Source organism: Mastacembelus armatus, chromosome 8 (assembly GCF_900324485.2).
Source record: "Mastacembelus armatus chromosome 8, fMasArm1.2, whole genome shotgun sequence".
NCBI lineage: Eukaryota > Metazoa > Chordata > Actinopteri > Synbranchiformes > Mastacembelidae > Mastacembelus > Mastacembelus armatus.
The window spans coordinates 5,530,113-5,550,354 of record NC_046640.1 but is presented as its reverse complement, the minus strand read 5'-3'; the positions used below and the strand labels follow the sequence as shown (position 1 = coordinate 5,550,354).

At 40.1% G+C, this 20,242-nt stretch overlaps 1 protein-coding gene across 2 annotated transcripts in view; it reads left to right on the top strand.

The window, feature by feature from the left end:
- Positions 1-20,242, top strand: part of carhsp1 (calcium regulated heat stable protein 1) — a 31,783-nt gene that overhangs the window by 4,434 nt on the left and 7,107 nt on the right. For both annotated transcript variants that reach the window (XM_026324246.1, XM_026324247.1), the window contains exon 2: positions 17,714-17,879. In XM_026324246.1, coding sequence (XP_026180031.1) covers positions 17,789-17,879 — 91 coding nt within the window. In that variant the 5' untranslated portion in view covers positions 17,714-17,788. The remainder of the gene's footprint in view (positions 1-17,713; positions 17,880-20,242) is intronic.

The following is a 20,242-nucleotide window of genomic DNA, read 5'->3' as shown; positions in this document are numbered from 1 at the left end:
TTTTTGGCTACTGATGAGCTAGTAAATATGAGCCACCAAAGTCGGTTTGATCAGTACGTCTCTGGGCGTGATGGCTTTTCACGAGCAGAAACGCCACACCACAGCCCATTTTAGTGAATGATCTGCTGTGTGTTATCTGTCTGAATGTTGTCTTGGAGATCTCCCACAACCTGGTCTGTTAATCAGGGAGACATAACCAGTTGTCAGAGGTTGAAGAGGTGTTTTAGTACCTTCCAGAGGAGTCGTGTTACACTGGGAAAGAGGCACTGCTGTGCACGGCACTGTGTAAACATATTTACATTGAGTATATAGCATTGATCAGTTTGTCAGCACTTAATAAGAAAGGACAGAACACGAGTTTGGGCTTCACTGTTTGTGAATGGGTTGTGTGCGGATTACTGTATTTGTTTACTGTCCTACTTTTCTGTCTGCAGCAGGTGCAGTAAAAACATGATCTGATGTGAAATGCTGTATGGTTTGTTCTTTGATATTTTGCTTAGGTACACTTATGGGCAGGAAGTTTTCACCAACAGGAAGTGACGGAACCTGAGGCTGAAATCCAAACTGTCTTCTACAAAGCAGTGAATGTTGTTGTGAATTGCTTCAGTTTGTGTACCACTGCCCACTTTTCTGTCTACCATTAGAAGCTGCAATGTTTGTGTTTCATTGCACCAGATTTAAAGGTGCAGTCTGTATAATGTGAATTTAGCAGCATCTACTGGGGAGATTGCAGAATACAACCTTCTGGGCACCCTTCACACCCCACCTGCCATTTCCAGGCGCTAGGATGGGTACAATGATGTCACTTTTACAACAAAACATGATTCCATGTCTAGAGCCAGTGTTTGGATTGTCCTTTCTGCGCTACTGTAGAAACATGACGGTGCAACATATGGATACTTCTGGGAAAGGAGATCCGGTCCCTATGTAGATTTAAAAGGCTCATACTGAGATTAAGAAAATGCAACAGGTGGTATTTATGAATACTATATTCCATTTCTGCCAATTGATCGCCTGAAACATTCCACATTGACCCTTCGAACCTGACTGTAGGGTTATGAGGATAATATCTGGTAACTGCTGAACAGCTGCTGGCTGTATTGGTTGTGTATTTCTTATTTAGTGTTTTACCCTCATCAGCACAGTGAGAATGTAACAGGTCATTCTGGTTCAGGCCACAGATAAGACAAGATTTCACAACTCATCACCACTGTAGAAACATTTAAAAGGGTTATTAGGACATTGTGAAGTTCACTAGAGAAACCCATTCAGGGTTTGGTTTGGAATATTAGTATTTTGTCTAATTTCACAATCTAGAGGAGAAGAGAAGCCATTGTCTTTTTTTTTTTTTTTTTTTTTTTTTTGTCTTTGTCATTGTGAGATGTGTCCAGTGTCTGCAGCTTTATGCTGCTCTAACAAGTGGACCATTGAGTTTAGAATGAAGGGGGTGTTATGGTGATATCCATAGCATTCATATTTGATATGCTGTGCATATTTCATTACGTTGGAGGGAAGCACATTTAACAGATTTGTTATACCTTAAGCATCTACACAGTGTTTGTGTAAGTAATGATGAATGTAAAGAAACTTTTTTACAAGGCATTTCTACAAAGTAGTACCTATTCATTTAAAGTAAATTATATATTCTGAGCTGCTGAACCCTAAATAAGTCACTGTCAAGGAGAAGGTTTGTTTGCAAGTTTTGCTGCCAGTGCTAGCAGTTTGGCACTGGATAATTTGTCTAGTGGTACCTCTTTAAATGTTGGATAAGCTTTTAGAGCTCACCTGGATTACTCCCAGTGAATATCGTTTTGTAGCTTATTCTGCTTTAGAAATTCAAATCATTCTCAAATGAACAATGTTGCGTGACCTCTTTGCCACAATTTCCTTCTTTTCTGCTGACATCTGACTGTCCTCATAATGGCTCATTTCTGTTATTTTTTTTATTTTATTTTTTTTTGGTCTTTTCCTTATTTTGGTCTTACAGGTGTCAACTGTGTAGCGCTATTACTGTAGCCTGATTGAGTTAATGTGCATCATGCGCACAGCCAGCTAACATTTATTGATCAAAAATTAGTAATACGTTTGTCATCAATATCAAAGCAATTTTTATCCCAGTAATTACTGATACACTGTGCTGCTGGTGTCCAAGACGAAAAGTCAGTGGATCATCTAGGTCATTAGGATTCCTGAGGATTCCCTTGGGCACCATGAATGTTCTTCATCTAAAAGTTGTGAACACATCCACAACACATAAACCGATACTTCTATTTTCTGGAGCCACAGCAATGGCAAAAAATGCTACACAATAAAGGCTGTGAGAGAGCCCTAAAACAGTCGTGTCACACCTACGGCAGCTGAAATGGTTCCCCTCTGGTGACTGCACTAAATGAGACCTGGAATCTTTCCTTTTTCTGTAGTTTTAGAAAGTGGTGATCTTCAGCTGAGGCAGGGGGGAACTAGCAGAATGAGTGGAGGAGACACTAACACAGGTGTGATGAGACAAAGAGTCCCCAGTTGCACACAGTGTCTATGTTAGTGACAGTACTTAAGCAATAAAAAGCTATTTTAATGAGGAGGTCTAATGTACAAACACTCATTATTTTTTTTGCTTGTTTCAAGTTGGTTTGATTTCCATAATTTCAAAGGTTAATAACAAAAATCAAAGGCTATTTGACACATGGCAAAGGCCACATACTCTTCATTAGAAGGAACCATATGAATAAATCATCAGTTTAAATAAACTATGTCTTTTGATTTTTATGTATGAAATGAAGCAGCTTCATTATAGACTTGGAACACATATATCAGGTATGTAAAACACCTGAATATATTATTTAAAAATTGTATGTTTTTTTTTTTTTTTAACAGACTATTGATAAAATAAGCAACATTCAAAGCAAAAACAGTGTCTCCATTACAGTTTGTCAGAGCTTGGAGCTGTACGTTTTACATATGTACAGTGGGTACGGAAAGTATTCAGACCCCTTTAAATTTTGTGTCATTGCAGCCATTTGCCAAAATCAAAAAAGTTCATTTTATTTCTCATTAATGTACACTCAGCACCCCATCTTGACAGAAAAAACCAGAAATGTAGAAATTTTTGCAAATTTATTAAAAAAGAAAAACTGAAATATCACATGGTCATAAGTATTCAGACCCTGTGCTCAGTATTGAGTAGAAGCACCCTTTTGAGCTAGTACAGCCATGAGTCTTCTTGGGAATGATGCAACAAGTTTTTCACACCTGGATTTGGGGATCCTCTGCCATTCTTCCTTGCAGATCCTCTCCAGTTCTGTCAGGTTGGATGGTGAACGTTGGTGGACAGCCATTTTCAGGTCTCTCCAGAGATGCTCAATTGGGTTTAGGTCAGGGCTCTGGCTGGGCCAGTCAAGAATGGTCACAGAGTTGTTCCGAAGCCACTCCTTTGTTATTTTAGCTGTGTGCTTAGGGTCATTGTCCTGTTGAAAGGTGAACCTCCGGCCCAGTCTGAGGTCCTGAGCACTCTGGAAGAGGTTTTCTTCCAGGATATCTCTGTACTTGGCCGCATTCGTCTTTCCTTCCATTGCAACCAGTCGTCCTGTCCCTGCAGCTGAAAAACACCCCCACAACATGATGCTCCCACCACCATGTTTCACTGTAGGGATTGTATTGGGCAGGTGATGAGCAGTGCCTGGTTTTCTCCACACATACCGCTTAGAATTAACGCCAAAAAGTTCAATCTTGGTCTCATCAGACCAGAGAATCTTATTTCTCATAGTCTGAGAGTCCTTCATGTGTTTTTTGGCAAACTCTATGCAGGCTTTCATGTGTCTTGCACTGAGGAGAGGCTTCCGTCGGGCCACTCTGCCATAATGCCCCGACTGGTGGAGGGCTGCAGTGATAGTTGACTTTGTGGAACTTTCTCCCATCTCCCTACTGCATCTCTGGAGCTCAGCCACAGTGATCTTTGGGTTCTTCTTTACCTCTCTCACCAAGGCTCTTCGCCCACGATTGCTCAGTTTGGCTGGACGGCCAGGTCTAGGAAGAGTTCTGGTCATCCCAAACTTTTTCCATTTGAGGATTATGGAGGCCACTGTGCTCTTAGGAACCTTGAGTGCTGCAGAAATTCTTTTGTAACCTTGGCCAGATCTGTGCCTTGCCACAATTCTGTCTCTGAGCTCCTTGGACAGTTTTCCTTCGACCTCATGATTCTCATTTGCTCTGACATGCACTGTGAGCTGTAAGGTCTTATATAGACAGGTGTGTGCCTTTCCTAATCAAGTCCAATCAGTTTAATTAAACACAGCTGGACTCCAATGAAGGAGCAGAACCATCTCAAGGAGGATCAGAAGAAATGGACAGCATGTGAGTTAAATATGAGTGTCACTGCAAAGGGTCTGAATACTTATGACCATGTGATATTTCAGTTTTTCTTTTTTAATAAATTTGCAAAAATTTCTACATTTCTGTTTTTTTCTGTCAAGATGGGGTGCTGAGTGTACATTAATGAGAAATAAAATGAACTTTTTTGATTTTGGCAAATGGCTGCAATGACACAAAATTTAAAGGGGTCTGAATACTTTCCGTACCCACTGTATGTGTGTGTGTATATATGTATGTATGTGTGTGTGTATATATGTATGTATGTGTGTGTATATATGTGTGTGTGTGTGTGTGTGTGTGTATGTATATATATATATATATATATATATATATATATATATATATATGTATATGTATGTATGTATATATATATGTATATATATATACATATATATATATGTATGTATATATACACATATACATGTATATATATACATATATACATGTATATGTATATATGTATGTATATATGTATATGTGTGTATATATTCTAAACTATTGTAATGATAATGATTATTATTTTATTATCATGACCCAGCAGTTCCCTTCTCAAAAAACTTCAGCAATTGAGTTGGCTAAACTCACCACCTGCATTTATTTTACTATCACAGTTTGGATAGTGACATTGGAGACATGAGTATTTTCTTTTTCATGTTGTCACAGACAGTGACAGCACAGCAACATTAAACCTAAGAAAAGTTGTGGATAAATAGATTTTTGGTTTCCATTCCTTCCTTTCAAACTAAGTTCTTGCTTATCATTTCCTCGTGATTCAATTTGGACTTTGTCTGATCTCTTAACATTAAATCACATCTTTAAATGATTATATCCATTCTCAGAAATTTGAGCCTCAGGTTAAAATTGCATCAAAATTATTCGCGATTAGGAGAGGGGGTGTAATTATGCTCCATAACTTTTCTGCAAAATGTGATGTAGCAGTGAGAATGCGAAACACCAGTCATAATAAATGTATGCTTTTACTGATACCAATAACGTAACTTCCATCTATCCATCCATCCATCCATCCATCTTCTTCCACTTATAGGGGCCGGGTCGCGGGGGCAGTAACCTAAGCAGGGATACCCAGACTTCCTTTTCCCTGGACAGTTCCTCCAGCTCTTCCGGGGGGACACCGAGGTGTTCCCAGGCCAGCCAAGAGACATAGTCCCTCCAGCGTATTCTGGGTCTTCACCGGGGTCTCCTCCTGGAACACCTCCCCAGGGAGGCTCCCAGGAGGCATCCGGAACAGATGCCCAAGCCACCTCAGCTGGTTCCTCTCGATGTGGAGGAGCAGGGGCTCTATTCTGAGCTCCCCCCGGGTGACCGAGCTCCTCACCTTATCTCTAAGGAAGCGCCTGGCCACCCTGCGGAGGAAGCTCATTTCAGCCACTTGTATCAGAGACCTTGTCCTTTCGGTCATGACCCAATGCTCATGGCCGTAGGTGAGAGTAGGAACATAGATTGACCGGCAAGCCACCTCTTTCCGGTTGAGAACCATGGCCTCGGATTTGGAGGTGCTGATTCTCATTCCAGCCACTTGACATTCGGTTGCAAACCGCCCCAACGCACGCTGCAGGTTCTGGCTCGATGGAGCCAACAGGACATCATCATCCGCAAAAAGCAGAGATGAAATCCTGTGGTCCCCAAACTGGACTCCCTCCGGCCCCCGGCTGCGCCTAGAAATTCTGTTCATAAAAATAATGAACAAAACTGGTGACAAAGGGCAGCCCTGCCAGAGTCCGACGCCCACTGGGAACAGGTCTGACTTACTGCCGGTAATGCGAACCAAGCTGCTGCTCCGTTTGTACAGAGATCGGATAGCCCTTAGCAAAGGGCCCCGGATCCTACGCCCCTGGAGCACCTCCAACAGGACGTCACGAGGGACCCCATCGAATGCCTTCTCCAAGTCCACAAAGCACATGTGAACTGGTTGGGCAAACTCTCATGAACCCTCGAGTACCCTCGAGAGGGTATAGAGCTGGTCCAGAGAGACCTGTCCCCGACCCGAAGGTGCAGGGAAACGACCCTTTCATTCAGGGGGGAAAACTCCAACATGTGGCGGCTGAGCTGGGAACCATGAGCAAGCCCACACCAGCTCGCCGCCTCTCACCGCCAGTGTTAATTTCGTTGACGAAGTATTTTCGTTATAATTTTCGTGAACGACAAGTTTCAATGACGAAAAGGAGACGTTAACTAAATAAAAATTAAGTGATGGCGACGAAAAACTGAATAAAAATATATTGACATTTTCGTTGACTAATAAAAACGAGACGAAAATGTGAGTGAGGGACGTTTTTAGAAAAGATCCAATCAGAATTAATCTTCTTAGACGCACATTTGAAAAGTAACTGATCCACCTAGTGACGCGGGATGCGCGAGTACAGGACATCATCATAGCCTGCACTGGGTTTCTGTTTGACTTAAACTATAATGAAATGGAAACAGCTGGAGAAAACAAAGAGAAGATATATGGGTCAGTTTCACGTTTGATGCAATGGCTTTACTGCTAAATACAGTTTATCTCTTAAATATTTTGGTGTTGCACCTTTGCTTTAAAGAATGAAGAATGTCATATGCAAGTTATAAACGATGCATAGCTAACTTTTGGTCTTTTATGGAAAGGCCATATTCCATATATATTTAATGAAACTTGTTTTTCATTTAATTTTAATTTAGAATATTTTGTATATTACAATAGTTTTACTAAATTACACTTAAATTAAACCCAATTTATTTTAGTCGACTAAATCTACAGTAGATTTAGTCGACTAAAATCTTTTGCTATTTAGTCGACTAAAAATAGACTAAAACTAAAATTGCATTTTAGTCAAAAGACTATGACTAAAACTAAATTAAAATCTGCTGTCAAAATTAGCACTGCTCACCGCGAGTAACTCCAGAGTAGAAGAGAGTCCAGGCCCTCTCAAGGAGTTGGGTCCCATTGGTGTGTAGCTTCTACCGTACTTCGTCAAGTTGTAGGCAAATATCTTCATCTGTGTATAGATAATTATATCATAAAATACACACCTGTATCACTTGTTTTCTGATTCATCTAATCAAAATATGAAAGAATTAGCACATTTTATCTCGGAGATCGATAATTCCCCAGAATTTTAGAGACCAGTGTAATCGTCTCCTTATCAGAGCAAGTAGGCACCTTCTCACACACACAGTTGTAGGGACTACCACACTGGGAGTTTGCTGGTTGCTGGTGTTGCATTGGCTCGGTGTTCGAACCAGTCAACTTATGGTTGACTGGTAACTCATGGTTCCTGTTGTGCTGTATCTGTCCCTCCCTATTATCATCCGTACTTCCTGCAGAGTGGTCACTTCCACCAGCTGTTCTAAGAAGCTGAAAAAAGCCCCTCCAGACTAATATGTGTTACTTTTTTCTTCACCTAGTTATCAGTCACCTTTTATATACTCAGCAACTCTGTTTGTACGTGAACTAAATTAAAGGGCACTGATTTCATCTGCATTTCATCAGCTGAAGGAGCTGATGCTACTCCACAGTTGCTTGGAGCCATTCTTTTCTAACATTATATCAGTTATATCAATATTAAAGGTTATTGTACCCCATAATTATGAGTCAGTTCATTTCCAAGTGCTTTATTAGATAAGTTGATTTCTGTTGTTGTCTTGCCAAACACTAAGCCTATTTTAAAGCATCAATTTCTTCCCAAGGTCTCCAAAAACAGTTTAAACTTAATAGTATATGAAGTATATGAGTTGCTGTCTCTTTTAGAAATTCTATCTTGCTTTCGCATTGGAGAACATACATAAAAACTGCTTTTTGTTGGAAATGCCACCACTTGGCAGCTGGTGCCTTTGCTCTTGCTCTTAGTTCTGCTTGAGCTAACAATGTTTGACACTGTTGATTATAATATCCTACTTAGTCAGCTCCATAATACTGGAATTAGTGGCTTTGCTTTCAAGTGATTTAAATCCTCTCTCTCTGACAGGCAGTTCTTTGTTGAACTAGGTTCAGTTCTTTCAAGGCTTTTCGCCACTGATATTCAGTACTAATAATAATATAGTAATAGTAAAAGTAATTTTTCCCACCCAACCTAACAATCAATATAAGTTGAAAACTTGGTATTATGTCAGCTATAACTAAGCCTTCTGTCAGATATTTGGGTGTCATTTTTGATTCAAATCTAGTACAAATATTTATTCTCTTTGCTTTTATTCCACCAGGGCCCATATTCACAAAGCTTCTTAGAATCCTCTGAGAGCTAGAGAGAGCTTCTATCTTAGCCTGAAAAGTCTTAGCTGGGAGTCCTACACTAAAAGTGATTTAGGAAACTTCTCACAGCAGCTCTGAGTCTGTTTAAGTTGCACTTCTGGATGGCATGTAGCCAACAATCCAAGAGAGATGGAAGGAAGTAAAAGAACAAGGAAACTAAACTGGACTGAAGAGACTGGGAAACCAGAAGATTTCTATGTCACTATATGAAGCTGTGAAAGCGTTTCAGTAGTTTGTGTGATCACTCTGATGATGGAAGGTTGTGACAAACAAGTCAATACTACTGCACTGTTGCATTTTTCCAGTTGCCAAATACCTCAATGTTGTAATCTCTTTCATTTCTGGCGTTATGACATTACTACGTTGGTTGGAAGATGTGAGCGCATCTCTAATAAGTTTGACCACAAACATTATCGCACCACGATCCAACCTGTAGCATTTAATTAACTCATGATCATTTAGTGTTAGGAGAATATTTCTTTCTGCCATTTTGTCCTCTGCTAAAGAAATTCTTAAGCCTATTAAAAGTCCTCCTCTCTACTCTTAACCATTTTTACCTTAGGAGCTGTTTTTAGGGCTGAGATGTTTCGTGAATCATTTTATTAATATTTAGTCCTAAATTTAAGGGGAAATTCTAAGGAAACATCATAACTCTAAGAATTTTCTTAGAATTTCGTCACTTGGAGCAACTTTTTGCCTTAGGAAGCTTTATGAATATGGGCCCTGGACTTTTGTAACTCTGTGTATACTGTACGCACAGTAAAGAATAAAAAAAAAAAATTTAAATCATCTTGGGCTGGTCTAAAACACAGCAGAAGATACCAGTATTTAGACAGTTTTAACTGGAACTACAACATCCCTGCACTGACTTTCTATTGCTTTTAGAGTACTGTTGAAAATGTTAATCACTTAGAAAGCTATAAAACGTTTGGCTTCAGGGTGTTTCTGACCTTCTGACCTCCCACGCATTTTTAGTCTTAGCTCTACTTGGAGTTTCCAAATCCAAGCCTTTCAGCGGAGGATGACCCCATTTTAACTCTGGAATGATTTACCATGTAGTTACCAGGCTGTACAGCAACCTTTGTATTTTCACTTTAACAGCTATAATCAGATCTTTTTTAAATGAGCTCTTTAACTGATCTGTGTGATTTTATATCTAATTATTTTAAATATTTAATGTTGTTTATGCTTTCTTTTATGCATTTTTTCATTTTAATTTTACTGTAGAATTTTATTACTGTTACATGCATCCTTTTTCAAACACTCTGTAATTATTATGTTATTATTATTACATAGTTATTTTATTGGTTTATATATATCACATTCAGCATTTTTAATAACCAGATTATAAAGTAAATTTTTGTTTATTTGTAAAGTTGGACAGCCAGATCCCAGTGATCTGTAATGTTACATGCAAAGAGACAAGTTGTGCTCATACATTATGAACAAGTCCAGGAGATGATGCAGCCTGTGTGAATCGCTGGGTGCAGCCTTCATCAGTGTGTGCATGATGCACATTAGAGGGTGAGTCATCAAATTGTAGGATCAGGACCATTTCTTGCACACGTCACATTTGGCCTTGCACACACACACACACACGCACACAGAACCATACATACACAAACCCACGCTGACATCCAAGAGCTCAGTGTAATAGGCTGTCTGTATTTAAGGTTAATGCTTTCTGCCTTCTTGCTCAACATTGGCTGCATAATGCATCTAAAGCAGTTTCTCTCTTTCTTTGTCTGAGTGCATACAGTGCTCCTCAATAACCTGCCTCAGGCTGTTAACAAACCCTGACCATGGTGACACCATAGTGAATGGGCAACAATGAGCTACAGTGACTCAAAATCCTCTTTATTGGTCCCTGATGATAAATCACTGCAGTGCAGATGTAAAGATGTGACAGTGGTTTACGTCACTGGGATAGATGAGAGCTGACTCTTTATGGACAAAATATTAACTAATTATTATCGCACAAATCAATGATAAAAACATTTGTACAGTGCAGCAGAAATTCTTAATTTTGAAAAGCAGTGAATCGGGGGTGTCACATTGAGGAGTCTCACCTTCCCCTCTTAAGAAATGGTTTGAAGAGGCACGTCAGTGATCGAGTATTGTACTCTCGCAGAGTTTATGGGCTGGAAAGAGACAATAAAATAGAGATGGTCCTGATTTCCTTTCCCAATTACGAGCCAAGGTCAAACGATTCTGGATTCTGCATTTCACGTAATACAACTTGGTAACATCCTTCCTGCCTGGAATAATACTCATATTTTTTAGATCCCACTGTCCCAGTTTGTAATACTAAGCCAAACCTTAAAAAATGACTCAGAGACTACATGATGACAGGCCAGAGTTATTTTCTCAGCTCTTTAGAGAGCTCCACCATTAGTGCAGTGCAGAGGGATGCCTCCTGAAATCCAAGTCTTCAGTGTGTTCAGCTCCAGGCTGTTTTGACTGACCCAGGTGACTTCAACCCACTCTAGATGTGCAGTCTTGCCGCCATCTTGGATTACTTCAAGGACTTACCATACGACTATGAAAGTGGCGGTTTGCGAACCAATCATTTTTGAGCCACAAAAGCAAATATGCATATTTCCCTGTCAAACTGTTTGTTTAAACAACTGTACAACCAAACAGCATTTAGGCAGTGGGAAATGTGTAACGTGAAGTTATGGAGTTTTGACCACAGTAAAAACGAGAGACGTAATTACAGCAGCCTTTCGCCCCCGCTCTGTTAATTAGTTCATTTTCAGCTCTCTTCCTTGTGTTGCTTTGTGTCGCTCTACCTTGTTAACATTTCATCTCCTTTCTGTTCTCTCTGGGGGTGAACGAGGAGCTGGGCAAATGTGAGAGAACTACGTGATAACACAATAAAAGAAGCTGGAGGAAAATGGACAGACACTGGGGGTGATGGTGTTAAAGTTCCTCTCATGGACATCCTGTCTCCTTGTCCCTTTGTGTTTGTTTTTGTTTTTCTTTTCTTTTCTTCTCTCACCACTGCAGCACATTGTCATCTGCCCATTTCTGTATTTTCACAGTATTTCCACTCCACTATGCATGATATACCATAACCCTTTCAGCAAATCTGGCTATCATGTTGTGCATTTACTAGCATTTAGTCTTTAATTATCATTTTCACTTTTCCAATCGCGGCTGTGGCATGACCATAGCATTTCCTTTTCATGCTCCATTTCCTTTTCTTACATCCTGATTGACCTGATTGCAATCTGATTGCATTTGTGGTCAGCACTGATTCCTAAGTGGCCACAAGCTGCCATAAAAGCTTTTTGTAAGTTCAATTGGAAATTATGGCTCTCTCAAATCTGTCAATCTCTATATGCCCCCCCCCCCCCCCGTAAATTCTGCCACTGTTGTGTACTGTCACTTGTCTTCTCTCCATGACCTGTTTTTCACTGGCTTGTCCAGCAGCAAGCTCCCGGCAGGATGGGAGGCGACAGGACTTCCTTCTGCCCACAGACACCCTGATTCAACACACTAGGAGAGAGACCAGACCAGAGACCAGTATAATGGAACAAAATGTCCTACCTGCGGTGTCTGTGGATTATTAGTCCTAAAGTAACTTTATTTACAGAGCAGCTCTGTTTTTTTTTTTTTTTTTTTTACCTGAAGAATGTGTCAGCCGTAATATAAAACCAGAGAACAAGAAAAGTTAGTATAAGTCAGTAGCAATTGGTTGACGCTGTTTTGAATGCTGAATCAATAGTGGAAATGGATATGGTCATCGTGTGAAATGGCTCTGTGCGATTACAGGAATAGTTCAACTTTTTGGTATTTTTTTTCACTGTCTTGCAAACAAGCATAAGAGTTACAGTAGATGAGAAGATTGAAGCTACTCTTGTTGGTGCAGTAAATGTGAGGCTATAGCCAGAAGGTGGTTAAGTTAGCGTGAGGACTGGAAGCAGTGACAATAGCTCATCGGCCTCTGCTGGTTGTCTGATCACAATGGAAAAGGCTTCAGGAAGTTACTGCTCCCAGACAAGTAGTCTGGCACATGACCCCCATATTCCTCTGTTCTTTGTGTACATACAGATTAAATGAAATATGACCTCAGAATTAGTGCCCTTCACTAGATTAATACATTTCCATTTGACAGAGCCTGGCCAGCTGTTTCCTCATATTTCCTGACTTTAAGCTAAGGCGAAAGCTTCATATTTACCATAAGCATATGAGGGGTGGTATCAATCTTCTCTAATTCAATTCAATTCAATTCAATTTTATTTGTATAGCGCCAAATCACAATACAAATCATCTCAAGGCACTTTACAAAAACTAAAACTAAAAACCCAACAATTCCCTTATGAGCAAGTACTTGGCGACAGTGGAGAGGAAAAACTCCCTTTAACGGAAGAAAAAAACCTCCAGCAGAACCAGGCTCAGTTTGGGCGGCCATCTGCCTCGACCGGTTGGGGTGAGTGGATAGAGCAGAGAGAAAAGAACAGGAACAATAAACCACAAATCGACACTGCAGGTTGGTTGGACCAGTAACTGCACATCAGCGATATACAGCTCCAGGACCAGGTACACCTGCAGAAGGTACAGAGAGAGAACAGAGAGAGAGCGAGAGAGAGGGAGAGAGCACAAGGTTAGTAACATTCAATGGTGGAATATACATGTGAGGGGGGAGGAGAGGAAGAGAGGAGAGGGGAAGGGAAGGGGGAGGGGGTTAGTGTAGGGGAGCTCAGTGCACCGATGGTCCTCGGGCAGTCTAGGCCTATAGCAGCATAACTAAGGGATGGTTCAGGGTTACCTGAAGCCAGCCCTAACTATATGCTTTGTCAAAGAGGAAGGTTTTAAGTCTAGCCTTAAAAGTATAGAGAGTGTCTGCCTCCTGAACCCAGGCTGAGAGCTGGTTCCACAGGAGAGGAGCTTGATAACTAAAGGCTCTGCCTCCCAGTCTGCTTTTGGAAACTCTGGGAACCACAAGTAGACCTGCACTCTGGGAGCGAAGTGGTCTATTGGGATAATATGGTACTATGAGGTCTTTAAGGTATGAAGGAGCTTGATTATGAAGGGATTTGTATGTGAGAAGAAGGATTTTAAATTCTATTCTATATTTTACAGGGAGCCAATGAAGAGAAGTCAATATAGGAGAAATATGATCTCTCTTGCTAGTTCCTGTCAGGACTCTGGCTGCGGCATTCTGGATTAATTGGAGGCTTTTTATGGAGATATTGGGACATCCAGATAGTAATGAGTTACAGTAATCCAGCCTTGAGGTAACAAATGCATGGACTAGTTTTTCTGCATCAGTTTGAGACAGGATGTTCCTAATTTGGACAATGTTGCGCGGGTGGAAGAAGGCAGTTCTAGAGATTTGTTTTATGTGTGAGTTAAAGGACATGTCCTGGTCAAAAATAACTCCAAGGTTTTTTACAGTAGTGCTGGAGGCCAGGGTTATGCCATCTAGAGTAGCTATAATTTGAGAAAAGTTATTTCTGAGATTTTTTGGCCCAAATATGACTTCTGTTTTCTCTGAGTTTAAAAGCAAAAAGTTACTGGTCATCCAGGCCTTTATGTCAGTTAGACAGGCTTGAAGTCTGGTTAACTGGTTTGTGTTAACAGGTTTAATAGATAGATATAACTGAGTGTCATCTGCATAGCAGTGGTAATTAATAGAGTGCTTCCTAATGACATATCCTAAAGGAAGCATGTACAGGGTGAACAGAATCGGTCCTAGCACAGAGCCTTGTGGAACTCCATAACTAACTTTTGTTCGTGTGGAAGGTTCATCATGGACATGAACAAACTGGAATCTGTCCAATAAATAGGATTGGAACCATTTTAACGCTGTTCCTCTGATACCAATCACATGCTCCAGTCTCTGTAATAAGATGTTGTGGTCAATGGTGTCGAATGCAGCACTAAGGTCTAGGAGGACAAGTGTAGAAACAACTCCATTATCTGAGGCTAAGAGAAGATCTCTCAATGCAAATCTAAAATGCAAATTAGAACATTTACCAAAACCTCAACCACTGAATTGAAAATGTTTGTATTTATGACAGCACACATAAACTATAAAGTGGCTGTAGGTCCGTTACTGCATTGTGTTCTTATATATTCATAGCGCACCATAGAAACATGTACAGTTACTAATATAGAAATGACTGCCCTTTTACAATCCTTTTTCTGTGAATGGATGCACGTGTGTAGCGAGTGCCAGACTGAAACTGTAAAGCGGTGAATAGATTTGGCATTGATTTCTGAAAGTGTTACCCTGCCTGTGCAGAGACTGTGGTCGAACAATATAATGGCCCGATCACAGTGCACTGTTTGTCTCCACAAAGCAGTGGGTGTGTTTTGGCTCATTTATCCATGTATATAATGCGTGTGTGTGTGTTGCGCCCCTGGTATTTGCTGTATCAGCAGGGTCTCTGGGTGGCACAGAGCACAGCTATTGTTTGTGCGTGTCTATGGGAGTATCCAGGGAGAGAGTCAATGCCATGTTTATATAGAAGGAAGTAAAACAAAAGAAGCCTTTTATATGTGGTTGCAAACCTCCAGATCTGGTGTGATAGTAGTGTGCAGTCCAGATTTCCACTATTTAGACTGTAAAGACTTTTTTGTCATTCAAGTTCTGTGTTTCAGCATCTTCAATGAGAAATACAACAATGGATACCAGACTAAAATGCCAATTTCTGCAGATGCACATCACTATAGAAAGGACTGTGTGGGTAACACAGCCCTTTAAACTGAATGCCCAAAGTGTAGAAGTATTAAAAAAAAAAACAACCCCTAATTGGATACCTTGCTCCTAAAGGTTTTTTGGCTGCAGCTTTTTTTTTGTTGTTCTACATTAGTTCATGTGTGTATCAATATGAGGAGTACATGCAAATGAAGTATATAGTAGTATTGATGATTACACTGCTTATGGGAACAACAGGATGAACACAGTGGTGTTCAGCTTCCTCAGGCCAATGATCCTGAGCAACTACCAAAGAGCACGTGTCCATATCGTGACAGAATGACAGTGTCATTCGACAGCCGTTGGTCCATATACTCCACAAGATAAAATTCTATATTTAATGGCTGTAGGTCACAACTGTGTTTTATCAGCTCAGAAATATTGTTTGTTGATATTTTTGACTTTGGTGAAGATCACATCATTTCCCATAACCGATTTATGCAGAAAACCCGGAAATTGAAAACAGTGCCCGTGCTTACATTGTGGTCTGTTGATACTATTTTTACTGTGCAGGCAGCAAGACAACTCAATCTAATGTCAAATCTCTCAGTTACAATTTGCTTGGGAAAAGTGTATGTTGTTGTTTGCTGTTGTTGCTGTTGTTGCTGTTGTTGCTGTTGTTGTTGTTGTTGTTGTTGTTGTTGTTGTTGTATAGAATTTCTAGTTATTTGGCTGAAATATGGTAAATTATCACTTTGGCCCTTTTAGAGCAGCATGCAGTGAAGACAGACTTCGTCTGCACTCACCTCTCTTTCCAATCTTCCCTCCTGTATTATCTCTTGCGTATCTTCTGCTTTTCCTTGTCAGTCCCCCCTCCCTCTGTGCATTTTGTAAAGACCCTTTCTCTTTCCCTGATATTGTTATCCAGCGGCAGTTTTGTCTCTGCACGTTAATGGCATTTTCAGTAATTTTAGGTACGTTTTAATAAAAAATCTCTAATCTTTTTGTGTTTGAGTTAATTCACAAACAACCAATCATTTCCATAGTGTAAACCACAGAAGTGTGCATGTGTTGTCAGCCTCCCTTTAGAGTGTGCTGTCCATAGAGGCTGTGGTTACATTAACCTTTTTCTATTAAGTGAAGATGAGTCAGACCCTCTGCTCACTCTGCTTCTGCTTGGAAACTGTAAAATGTCTTCAGGCTCCTGCTGTCAGTGTGTGTGTATCTGTATGGATGTCCATCAAGCTGCTGTGAGCTGAGAAAACCTTCCTGGGTACATACATAACGTAGCTTCAAAATTACTCTCACCTGGAATCCTCAGTCTGCAGATCTTCAAAGAGTCTGGTAACATCTGGCAGGATGGTTGTTTCTGTCATCATCCTTCAGCTCTTCTTTTATATGATTTCCTGCTTGTCTTTACACAGTGTTACAGTGGAAGCTATCAGTACTGGTCCAATGTCCAATGAATAAACCAGACTTCACAGAACAAGGTCATCCATCACACAAACACACAGCCATGATCTGCCTTCAAATTACATTAGGCCTGACTGCTTTCTGTCCATCACCCACAGGAAGTGGACTTTCAGTAATAATAATCCTTGTAAGACCTTATTCACATAGACATTCACCCTGTGTTAGAGCCACGTAGGGGATCTGTGTTGTTTCATGTACCAAGGAGACACTGAGCTCACTCAGCTCAACTTAAAATCCTTTTGCTAAAGAACATAAGTCATTGTTTAGTTTTAATTTACTCTGTTTGCCACAGTGACCGACCCTTCACTAACTACAAAGGTCAAGTTCTCTTTTTTTAATTGCTGTTCAAGTCACAACCCAGTACCAATAAATCTTAAATCCTCATTTGAGAAACCTAGAAAAAGGAAAATCTGCTCCCTGTTACTGTCCTCAGCTCTAGAAATAATGAGAAATACGTGTGAGAGTCCTGGAGCTCACTGACCTGCCCCTGTTGCTTTTGTCATTGTTTCCCTTATATTTGTTTACTAACTCTCTATCCCCTCTGTCTCTTTTAACAATATTGCAGTAATGGAAAGGACAAATCAATGAAGGTTTTCTTCTCTGCCTTTCCCTAATTGGTTGACTGAGCTGGTGATGTAATGACTGATGATGTAATTCCTGGGTCGAAGTGAATGAAGGGATTGTTCTTCTTGTCAGGTCACAGTGGTGTCGGTCTGTCCTCAAATTGTTGTTGCCATGGCAATGGGAGTTCTGAGGCTGCCGCCAGCAGGTTACTGATTCAGTGTTTTTGGAGGGTGTTGTGTTGCACTGCTGAGGTAGTGGTGCTGTTTTCAAAGAGACTGAAGAAAACATGTTTTTCATAAACACAGACTTGAACTTTTGTTTGTAGGTGTAACTGTAGATTAATTAGTTAGTGGTGAGTATTTTGACATGTTACTAGAATCGCTTCAGAAACTCTGTATCTCTTCTTCTTTCCTCAGGTGTTTTAATACCCTCTCTGGTGAGTGACTCCCTTCCCCCTTACCTTCAAATTTATTAACTCCACCCCTTCCACGATGTCATCTGAGACCACGCCCATCAAGGGACCACGACCAGTGACCCCTCCGCTGACATCTCCAGGATCTCCACGTTCTCCAGTATCACCAGGTAGTGTATCATAACCTTGTTGTAAAGGTCTTGGAAAATAGGATGTGGGTTTTAAACTTACACACAATAATTGGAGTATAGTATTTGAAAGATATAGGCATTTACCACCATCAGGAAAGCTCTAATGAAAGATGTGGTCAACATGCATTATAGGAAATGTAGTATGCAGCACTTTTAGAGCCAGGACTAAAACAGGGACAAATTCTGCTGTTTTAATTCTTTTTTTCTTTTTTTTTTTTTAAATGTATCTTCCATAAGTCTCTCAACTTTACAGTTTATAATGCAATTCTGTAATGCAATACACTACTTGTTTATGTCGTAGTCCCAAAGATGGTACTGCTGACATATATACAGAGGGCAGCTGGTGTGTTTGTCCACTGTCTCTGAAAAGACTGGTCCTTTTTCATCAAACTATAGGTAACCACAGCTTGATCCATTGCTGCACATGTTGCAGGTAGTTTTCCATGTAACACTGAATGAAGCACAGTGAAATGATTTTGACTTTTCTGTAGAACTGGAGGTGTGCAGCCTGCAGCTCACCATGGCTGTTCCTGACTGCTGTGTTATTTTCTGATATGTAAAAAGCAATGCACTAATCAAAATGTGTAAAATGACAGATGTCTTGTTTTGTTAATGCATGTTTGATATTTGTGATACCTGTTCACCACAGTGACAAATAGGCAAGGCAGGACAAGTTTATTTGTATAGCATAATTCATACACCGAGTAATTCAAAGTGCTTTACAGAAATGAAAGACAAGTTAAGAGTACATATGCAAAAATCAAAACAGGAGACAGCAACTAGTAAAAAATGAACTTGAAATAAAATTAAGGAGAATGAGTGCAGATAAAACACTTTGTTGTCATATGCAGAGCTAAAAAGAAAGGTTTTTAGCTTGGACTGAAACATTGCCAGAGTTGAGGCTTGTCTAACACCATCAGGAAGACTATTCCAGGTTTTAGCTGCATAGAACTGAAACACTGCTTCTCCCTGTTTAGTCCTGACTCTGGGCACGAGCAGAAGGCCTGTCCCTGATGTTCTCAGAGTTCGAGATGGTTCATATGGCATCAACATGTCAGAGATGTACTGTGGTAGGACACGTTATTGCTGCGTATTAAGTAGCCTAAAGGAAACATGTAAAGATTGAACAAATACTTCATTTCTACAGCTTTCCACAGTAAAAGCCACGAAGTGTTTAACCAGGTGAATGCAGCAAATATGAAGCAGCAGGAAACAGTTTATGATCAGCAGTAACTTATCCCAGAGGGGTATTTCAGAAAGTGGATATTGTGAAAACGCAGCACAGTTTAACCCTGAGTTTAGTTTAGGGAGTTTAGAGCTCCAGAAACAGAGATCATTTAAACTCAAGTCAGTTACTGTGGTAACTTACTTTGTAAAAACTACCCTGCTCATTGGCAGGTTATCTTCGAGACTCACTGACTTTCTGCATCTCCTCTCCCCTGTCGAGTTTGCAGAAACTGTCAGACTGGCTGTTTCATTTCCTCAATCATAGAGTACATATCGAAGTGCTGATCAGAGTGCATTCATTTTCAGGTGTTTGTGTTGGGAGAAGCAGACAAAAATCCTGGTTAGTAGCCAATAAGTTATCTTTACTGATGTGATTGTTTTTTTGAACCAGTCAGTGTCAGAAGGTCTGACAGAGTATTAGAGCCACAGGGGGAGATTTGTTTTGTTTAATTTTACATGTTGGGAATAAAGTTGAATTGAAGGTTGAGGTCGAGGTTAAAAACAAAATATAGCCTAATGTTGAGGAAGATTGCAATGATTTGCAGGTAAAACATGTTGAAAATGCATTATGTTTGGATAAAAGCCATAGCATGTTGAAATAAAACCAATGAATGTTTCATTTCTTTAATGTCAAACATGCTAAAACCAAATGAGGTTACAATAATTTTCCATACAATAGTCTATGCCTTTAACCTGTGTACAATGTTCTTATATTTCATTTTGAGCCCTGCCAGGTACTTTTGGCCCATTGGATTGCACCTAAATAAATATAGAACGTCCACCACATTTTCATCTGTAGCCTGCTGTTAAAAGAAACAGTGAGTGTCAAATAAAAAGACATTGCACAATGTAACTGTTTTTCAAAGTTATGCATCGAGTCCACCAGCAGTTTTCTTTCCTTTGCTGTTGCAGCTTTTTTTATGTGTTCATGTTGTGCCAAAGAACACATATGATTTTCTGATTCAATCTATGTGAAGAATATAGACTTTTTTTTTTTCCCCCTCTGTTTCCACGGTGAATCAGTGTATCTGTGCTCTACTGATGATGGCTTTCATAGCATGCGGTTAACCAGTGCACTAACTCAAACTAACTGAAAACTCAGTTTTACATCTGTG